Source organism: Bicyclus anynana, chromosome 27 (assembly GCF_947172395.1).
Source record: "Bicyclus anynana chromosome 27, ilBicAnyn1.1, whole genome shotgun sequence".
Lineage (NCBI taxonomy): Eukaryota > Metazoa > Arthropoda > Insecta > Lepidoptera > Nymphalidae > Bicyclus > Bicyclus anynana.
In genome coordinates, this window is record NC_069109.1 from 3,028,747 (window position 1) to 3,038,252 (window position 9,506).

Below are 9,506 nucleotides of genomic sequence, written 5' to 3' on the forward strand. Positions count from 1 at the left end.
TCAACCAGGGTGCACCTCTTGCACCTATATTTCTTAACGCCTTCATCAATGATACAAGTAGTAAGCAAAAATCGTCTCTAAAACCTCAGATAATGAAACACTTATTACAGTACACTAGTGAGCAGTTCATTGAGAATTTTTGAGTCACCCAGGGTGAACCTCCTGCACCCATTATTTTTAACATCTTCATCAATGATACAAGTAGTAAACAAAAATCGTCTCTAATGCCCTCCGAATTTGAGGCACAAACTATTACAGTACACTAAAATAGTACACTAGTGACCTGCTAGTTAAGAATTTTGGAGCCAACCAGGGTGCACCTCTTGCACCCATATTTCTTACCGTCTTCATCAATGATATCCTCCAAATATGAGACAAAACCTATTACAGTACACTAGTGACCTGCAACGAGTAGTTGAGAATTTTGGAGTCAACCAGGGTGCACCTCTTGCACCCATATCTCTAAGCACGTTCTTCAAAGCCAAAACTCGGGTAACACCGCAGTCACTTCCCGCGCTGCAGCGCGTCGGCGCGCGTCACTGCCTGCGCTGCGGCAAGCCGGCGGACGCGTACTGCGCGCAGTGCGGCGTGGCGCCGTACTGTGGCCAACGCTGCCAGGAGATCGACTGGGTGCAGCGACATCGCAATGTCTGCCACAACCTCGCGAGGTGAGTAAACCATTTTATAAACAGACTAGCTGACGCCGCACGGTTTCACCCGCGTGGGTTTATATATAGCCTATAGCCTTCCTCGATAAATGGGCTATATAACACTGGGAGAATTTTTCAAATCGGACCAGTAGTTGCTGAGATTAGCGCGTTCAATCAAACAAACTCGTCAGCTTTATAATATTAGTATAGATTATATTTTTATGATATGCGTATAGCTTGGCGAGTTCGTTGGGGACAGTCCCATCATATGAAGGACTGCGCGGGTATGAAGTCGTGCGCGTGGGATCGCTTTTGTCTCTTTCTAACACCCCACGTCCCTAAAATGGGGGGGGGGGGAGTTTGTATGGAGTATTTAGGCACATAAGTCAAAGCGAAGCTTGGACAGATCCGCTATTATTCTATATTAAGGATTAAGGATTCCACGTAGTCTGATCCTGCATACGGTATTTTATTTTATGTATTATTTACAAGTTAGCCCTTAACTGATCACATCACCTGATGGTAAGTGTAGATACAATCTAAGATGCAAGCGGGCTAACTTGTTAGGAAGCCGATGAAAATCCACACCCATTTTGGTTTCTGCACGACATCGTACCGGAACGCTAAATCGCTTGGCGGTACGTGTTTGTCGGTAGGGTGGTAACTAGCCACGGCCGAAGCCTCCCGCCAGCCAGACCTAGACAAATTAAGAAAATCTTAATCTGCCCAGCCGGGGACCGAACTTAGGACCTCCGTCTAGTAAATCCACTGCATACCACTGCGCCACGGAGGCCGTCAAAAGTCGCCTGAGGAAGTAAAATTACATAGTCATAAATAAAAAAAAAATTACAGAACTAGTCAAGGCACGGCTGAAGTGAGCAAGGAGGTGAAACCAGTTGAACAGGTGTAAGTACTTTGAGTATAAAGTAGTACAACTAACAATTTTAGAAGTATTTAATAACTACTAACAATTTTAAAAGTATCATTCAACAACTAACAACTTGAGAAGTATTAATCAACAACTAACAACTTGAGAAGTATTAATCAACAACTAACAATTTAAAAATTTCAATTTATAACTAATAATTCAAAAATATCAATCAACTACTAACAATTTTAAAAGTCAATTTATTCAACTATCAACTTAAGTAGTATTAATAAAATAACTTGCGAAGTAGTAAACAACAATTAGTAATTTAAAAAGTAGATTACAATTAACAACAAAATATTTTATAAGTATGAATCAACAACTAACCATTTATAAAATATCAATCAAAAACTAACAATTCAAAAAAGTATCAACTTGCGAAGAAGTAAACAACAATTAGTAATTTTTAAAGTAGATATCAATTAACAACTAAAAATTTAATAAGAATGAATAAACAACTACCTAACCATTTATAAAGTAACATACAAAAAAAACATACATACAGCCGAACGTAGAACCTCCTCCTTTTTGGAAGTCTGTTAAAAAGTAAAATATAAAAGTATCAACCAACAACTAACAACTTTAGAAGTATCAATCAACAACTAACAATTTAAAAAGTATCAAACAACAACTAAAACCTTAAAAGTGTCAACTAGCCTTTAGATAAATGTTTTTTTTTTTCAGTGGCATGCCTGACTTCCCCGCCCCCGCGCCGCTCCGCCGCCCGCGCTCCCCTGCGCCCTCCGTCAACAAGAGAGACTTCAAAGATGACAACAACGATCGTGCTAAGAAGGTAAACTTACTTGGATAGTGGTGTGCACAAAGTTTTTAATTTTTAATTAGGGTAGTGTTTTTTTTTTATTCTTTACATTTAGCCCTTGACTATAATCTCACCTGATGGTAAGTGATGATGCAGTCTAAGATGGAAGCGGGCTAACTTGTTAGGAGGAGGATGTAAATCTAATCCACACTCCTTTCAGTTTCTACACGACATCGTACCGGAACGCTAAATCGCTTGGCGGTACGTCTTTGTCGGTAGGGTGGTAACTAGCCACGGCTGAAGCCTCCCACCGGCCAAAATAATACATAAGATACGCACTACACATAGAGCTTTCATAGCTCAGTGACCGCTGCCTTCAATTCTCCAACTGCCTCCAACTATTCAGTTGTGTGCATTTTAAGAAATTAAATATCACGTGCCTCGAAACGGTGAAGGAAAACATCGTGGAAACCTGCATACCAGAGAATTTTCTCAATTCTCTGCGTGTGTGCAGTCTGCCAATCCGCATTGGGCCAGCGTGGTGGACGGTTGGCTTTACTCCTCTCATTCTGAACGGAGACTCGAGCTCAGATGTGAGCCAAATGTAGGTTGATAATGATGATGATATTACATGCACCGGAAAGCGCAATGTTGGTCGACCCCCCACTAGATGAACTTAGGATATAAAGCGGGTTGCAGGGAGCCGCTGGATGCTGGCGGTTCGAGACCGTTGTGCTTGGAGGTCCATGCAAGAGGCCTATGTCCAGCAGTGGACGTCCATTGGCTGATAATGATGATGATCATGAAAACTATACAGGGTTTAACACAAAATTACTGAACCGGTAGTACTCAATGGTACTCTTTCAATCAAACAAATAATTTTCAAAATTGGTTAATAAATGGTAACAAACATTTAAAAAAAAAAGTGTGTGTGTCAGCTCCGACGCACGAATGGAGTTTACTCTTTCATATCGACTCACTAAAAAGGTGTATGTTGCCCCGCAGCATATACTATGTACGTCTCAATATTTACGCCTGAAAAGTGAAAGGTGCGCAACCGAAGTGCAGCAAGCCGCGGCGTGCGCACCCGGCAACAGCGTGCACAAGTGTGCGGGCGCGCTGGAGCGCACACATGTGCACGCTGTTGGGTGCAGTGCACGGGTGAAAGGTACGCAGAATAGGTTGCGCACAAAAACGTAACTGTCATTCGTACACCGAAATTTACTGCCCATATTTTTTCATACCGGGGTCTATATATGAAAAAGCGATTCTTAAGGAGTACACTCTGAAAAACGCGCGTAGAATTGAGAACCTCCCTCTTTTTTTTTTTTGAATTCTGTTAAAAAAAAACTTTCAAACTTACGTCTATATAATATCAGTGTGATTTTCAGACCTTCACACCGCCTGCTCAGATGAAGAACAACGCTAACTTAAACGTACGCGACGGCGGTAACTCGCGAGGTGGTAACTCGCGAGGCGGTAAGTCACGAGGCGGTGGTCAATCGCGAGGCGGTACGAACCAAGCTGACAGACGGCCGAGGCAAAACGATAGTAATGTCGACGAGGAAGACGACACCTGGGATCTTAAAGATAACACACGTAAGCTTTGACACAATTTAAGATATGTATGGAAGTTAATTAATGCGGTATGAACCATCTCACCAGGCGAGATAAAATTGTGGTAGGAAACTGCATGAGATATAGGAATATACCTGGGAGCTTAAAGATAACATACGTAAGCTATGAAAATTAAAGTTGCGGGATGTAGTTAATTCATGCGGTATGAACCAAGTCACCAGGCGAGATTAAATAGCTATAGGAACCTGCATAAAATATAGGAATATAGCTGGGAGCTTAAAGATAACACACGTGAGCTATGAAAATTAAAGTTGTGGGATGAAATTAATTCATGCGGTATGAACCATGTTACCAGGCGAGATTATATAGTGAAAGTAACCTGCATGAGATAGAGGAGTTTACCTGGGATCTTGAAAGATAACATATGTAAGCTATGACACAATTTAAGATATCTATGGATGGTAAGTAAGTGATGATGCAGTCTAAGATGGAAGCGGGCTAAGTTAATTCATGCGGTATGAACCAAGTTACCAGGCGGAAGTTAATTCATGCGGTATGAACCAAGTTACCAGGCGAGATAAAATATCTATAGGAACCTGCATTAAATATAGGAATATACCTGGGAGCTTATAGATAACACACCCAAGCTATGTCATAGTTTAAGATATGTGTGGAAGTTAATTCATGCGAGATGAACCAAGTCGACAGGTGAGGTATAGGAAAGTTCATGAGTTATACGAGTATACCTGGCAACTTAAATATAACAAAACTATAACACAATTTAAGATATATGTACGGGAGTTCATTTATTAATTATTATCTTCTTCTCGGCCTCTACGGCCTCCGTTGCGCTGTGGTGTGCGCGGTGGATTTACAAGACGGAGGTCCTGGGTTCAATCCCCAGCTGGGCCGATTGAGGTTTTCTTAATTGGTCCAGGTCTAGCTGGTGGGAGGCTTTAGTCGTGGCTAGTTACCACCCTACCGACAAAGACGTACCGCCAAGCGATTTAGCGTTCCGGCACGATGTCGTGTAGAAACCAAAAGGGGTGTGGAAATTCATCCTCCTCCTAACAAGTTAGCCCGTTTCCATCTTAGATTGCATCATCACTTACCATCAGGTGAGATTGTAGTCAAGGGCTAACTTGTAAATAATAAAAAAATAAATCCTTCTTTTCTGGGCCTTGACCGCACTTGGCCACTAAGATTGGCCGTTGTACATAGTTCTATAAGGTGCTGGTCCCCACCAGACTGGTGCGTTGCTTGTAGAGCCAATGTGTGCTGGAATATAATATTAATGAATATAAACTTGTATGCACAGCTTCAAGAGCAACCGAAGCAGTGACTGCAGTACCGGCACAGAAACCATTTGTGCCAAAACCCACATCCGAACCCGTGCCACAGAAATCGTACCAACCAACAAAGAAGGAAACTGAGGTTCCCAAAGTTGAAACTGTACAGCAGAGGTTGTACCAATCTGCAAAGAAAGAACCCGAAGTACCCAAAGTTGAAACTGTAGCACAAAGATACCAACCAGAGAAGAAAGAACCCGAGGTCCCCAAAGTTGAACCTGCAGCAGAGGTCAGCTATAAGCCACCGGTGTCAGTAGCTGACACCGCACCGAAGATGAAGACTGTGCCTGTTAAGTAAGTTTAACTACTCAACTGATTTGTTGTTTTATTATTGTCAAGGTTTGATTGGCTAGTTCCTTGATTACTCGCGCGACCAGTGTTGCCAGTCGGGTCTTGTGAGAAGTTACCAGAAATTTTTGTGTGAAAAATAACCTTTCATACTTTTTACTGGAAAGATATAATATAGGAGAATATTTCATTTCAATGTATAAGCACTGCAATTCGATCATATCGTTTACAGAAAATGATGTATTAAAGAAGTTATTAAGTATTAACAGTTCAAAAGGCACTGGGCCCGATATTGTTTCACCACATTTCATACTTAAATGTGTTCGGAATTTAGTAAAAACGCTGACAATGATATACAACAAATCAATTTCAGATGGTGTCTTCCCTTTAACGTGGAAAATTGCAAAAGTAGTACCTATCTTTAAAAATGAGGATAACACCCACGTGTCCAACTATAGGCCGATTTCGTTGCTTTCCACATTTGCTAAAATCTTTGAAGCATTACTATGTCCGTATATTCAAGGTCATTTCCAAAAATATATGATCGAATGCCGGCATGGTTTTGTTAAATCAAGGGGCACCAGCACTAATCTAGCAACATTTGTTGAGACTCTCTCTGAAGCTATTGACAAAAATAAACAGGTAGATGCGATATATATGGATTTGAGTAAAGCGTTTGATTCAGTTTCACATAACATATTAATTTACAAATTAAGCGCTTATGGTATATCTGGGCCACTTTTGGAATGGTTCAAGTCATATCTAGCCGAACGTTCTTTTTTGTGGTTGCAGGAGGATATAATTCCATTCTGAAAACAATAAAATCTGGTGTTCCCCAGGGATCTCATTTAGGCCCCATTTTATTTAATGTATTTATTAATGACGTCATTAACTGTTTTGTCAATTCAACGCCTTTTATGTACGCAGACGACTTAAAGATAATTAGAATAATTAACAATGTTGAAGATGCTAATTGTCTGCAACGCGATATAGATAAATTGATACAATGGTGCACTGAAAACAGTCTTAGTTTAAACATTAAAAAATGTACTCACATTAAATTCTCTCGAAAACGTACTCTAGTACCCACAACTTACTTCATAGAAAATAATTGTCTAAATGAAGTACACATGGTTAAGGATCTAGGAGTAATTGTAGACCGTACTTTAACCTTTGTACCTCACATCGATAGTATTATTAGTAAGGCATCTAAAATGTTAGGATTCATTATAAGGAATGGCAAGGAATTTACAAGGACCAGCACAAAAATGTTACTGTACAAATCATTAGTTCTAAGTATTATGGAGTATGGTAGTATAGCTTGGAGACCTCATTATGCTACTCATATTCTTAGGATTGAACGAGTTCAAAAGCGCTTCCTGTGGCATCTCACCTTTGTGACTGGGAGGGGCAAATGTTTAAAGAGTTACAGTGAGCGATTAAATTTTTTCAATATAGATTCCCTAGAAACTCGTAGAAACAAACTTGACCTAACATTCTTATTTAGAATCTTCAATAATAAAGTCGATTGCCCCTCACTTCTTCAAAGTTTTAATTTTAAAGTTCCTATAAGATGCCCGAGAATATCGAGAAGGAAAGACTTTCTACTTCTTGGTCCCCGCCGATCAACAGTTATGGGTGCAAACTCGCCAATCTCAAGAATATCAAAATTATACAATAAGTTTTATATGTTGGACATTCATAATGGGTCCCTAGCCAATTTCAAAAAGGAAATGCGTGTAGCTATTAATCTATTTTAATCATATTACATTATAATTTATATTTTATTTTTTTGTTCATTTAAATGTACTCGTATTTTAACGCATGCGGTTTTTTTTTTCTTTTAAATTTGTATCTATATTCTTTTACCTATGTATAGCTGTAAAACTGTTTAACTTTAACTTTAATTAGTATTATTAATATAAAGAGAATCTTATTATTTAGAGCATGTAGTGTTAACCTATAAGTGGCCAAACATTTTGCCTTGTTACCTATGTTATTAAAATATTATATAGCTTGTAAGAAATGTAAGGTTGTTGGTTAACCAAATGAATAAAAAAAAAACAAAAAAAAAAAGATATTAAAAGTTGATAGAATAGGATGTTCGTTGTATTGGCTTACAGAAACATCGATGACTTTTTGAGCATTTGCCCGCATTTCTTGATTTATTCATTTTGATATAGTGTGATTAAAAAAAAGTTAATGAAAATTTTAGTCCAGTAATACGTTATCAACCCATATATGGCTCACTGCTGAGCTCGAGTCTCCTCTCAGAATGAGAGGGGTTAGGCCAATAGTCCACCACGCTGGCCCAATGTGTGTGTTAATTTGAAGATGTGAAAAATCAACATAGATATATCATGCTGGCTAAAAAAGTTACAAACGTCACAAAAATCAGTTTTTCGCAAATATTTCGCGACCTGATACAAAAACGATTAATTTTACAGAAAAACTGCAAGATACATTTTTGTAGACAATTTTATGAGGAACAATTTTTATAATGACCTCTATTGACCTCTGAGTCGTGATTTATTTGCGAAAAACTGATTTTCGTGACCTTTTGATATTTGTAACTTTTTTAGCCGACACGATATAGAATATCGATGTCGATTTTTCACATTTTCGTAATAACACCGTAATAAAGATGTCACCTAAAAGTAACCTTTTTATTAGTGTAACCTAAAAGTAACCAATGCAGTCAAAGTCAAGTCAAAGTTCTGGCAACACTGCGCGCACGCTTCGGCACCGCCGCTTACTTCACGGTCACATGAACTCTAGCTCCGAGCGGTGCCTAAGCGCCTACTCCCCAATCGACTTCAAACCTTATTTTGAATGTAATAGAGACTAGAATGAACAACTTTATTGAGTTACAACCATTGTTAAATTTCCAGAGGATTTGAATGAAGAACACGGTCAATCTTGTTCATTATTTCAGTTCAATTACGTCATCCGTATTGTCATTTTTTTTTTGGTTTTAAGTTGTTCATTATCATTCTACTGGATTAAAAAACAATTTATCATATTCTTTTTGAAGTGTGAATACATGAAAAAAATTATATAATAGACTTTTAGTATAATAATAATAATTTTCTTTATTAAAGGTAAAAATCCACAGTTATATAAAAGTATAATAATGTAAATATAATTCGTAAATTAAAATACACAACAATATTACAATTCCATGCTATAAAAATTGGCAAAAACGGTATTGTCAAAAAATATGTATTAATATTTTTGTGTATGTCTCGAAAAAAATAAGTTTTTTTTTTGGATCTAGTAGGATCGGCAATGAAAAATTTAGGACCAAAAAAGAGTCGACTAGCCTCTTAAACCTTGTCAATGGGCTTACGTATTTTCTTTTAAACCTCCACTTACCTGCAGCCGGAATAGGCTAGTTGACACTTTTTTTAAATAGTCTTATATTTCATTCTACTAGACTATTATCGTTCTACTAGACTAAAAAAAAATCACATTTTTTTGAGACATGTTTACATGAAAATATTAGTTTTTAAATATGTTTTTGACAATACGAGCCAAAACACCTGTCGGCCATGTGTGTAGTGACGTCATAAAACAGTTGAAATATAGACTGTATATGTCAACTGTTTTATGACGTCACTACAATAAATCCCATTCAAATGGAGCGTTTGACAAAAATATTTGTTAACAATTACTTTGACGTTTAGTACATCAAGTGTGTTAGTGACGTCACAAAATGGATGACAGCTTTTTTGACGTTTGGAAAATTTTAAAAAATACGTTATATTTAAATTAAGTTTTAAAAGAAATCCTTAACTTTTATTAATTGATATCGATATATTTCGGACCCTTATTCCATGTACTATACGTATACGTACCGGGCTAAGTATGAAGACATCGTCGAGTTCTGTTGTCTGTTTTTAGGTTGCCTGGAAGAGATCGCTGTCTCGCGCTAAGGCCGCCTATTGTGCATT

At 38.1% G+C, this 9,506-nt stretch overlaps 1 protein-coding gene across 4 annotated transcripts in view; it reads left to right on the top strand.

Moving 5' to 3' along the window:
* The window catches only part of LOC112056126 (uncharacterized), a 32,150-nt gene that overhangs the window by 20,948 nt on the left and 1,696 nt on the right, over window positions 1-9,506 (top strand). For 2 of the 4 annotated variants that reach the window (XM_052890262.1, XM_052890264.1), the window contains 5 exons: window positions 505-668; window positions 1,503-1,556; window positions 2,263-2,371; window positions 3,730-3,937; window positions 5,235-5,559. In XM_052890262.1, coding sequence (XP_052746222.1) covers window positions 505-668; window positions 1,503-1,556; window positions 2,263-2,371; window positions 3,730-3,937; window positions 5,235-5,559 — 860 coding nt within the window. The remainder of the gene's footprint in view (window positions 1-504; window positions 669-1,502; window positions 1,557-2,262; window positions 2,372-3,729; window positions 3,938-5,234; window positions 5,560-9,506) is intronic. The other 2 variants (XM_052890263.1, XM_052890265.1) reach the window with 1 other exon arrangement.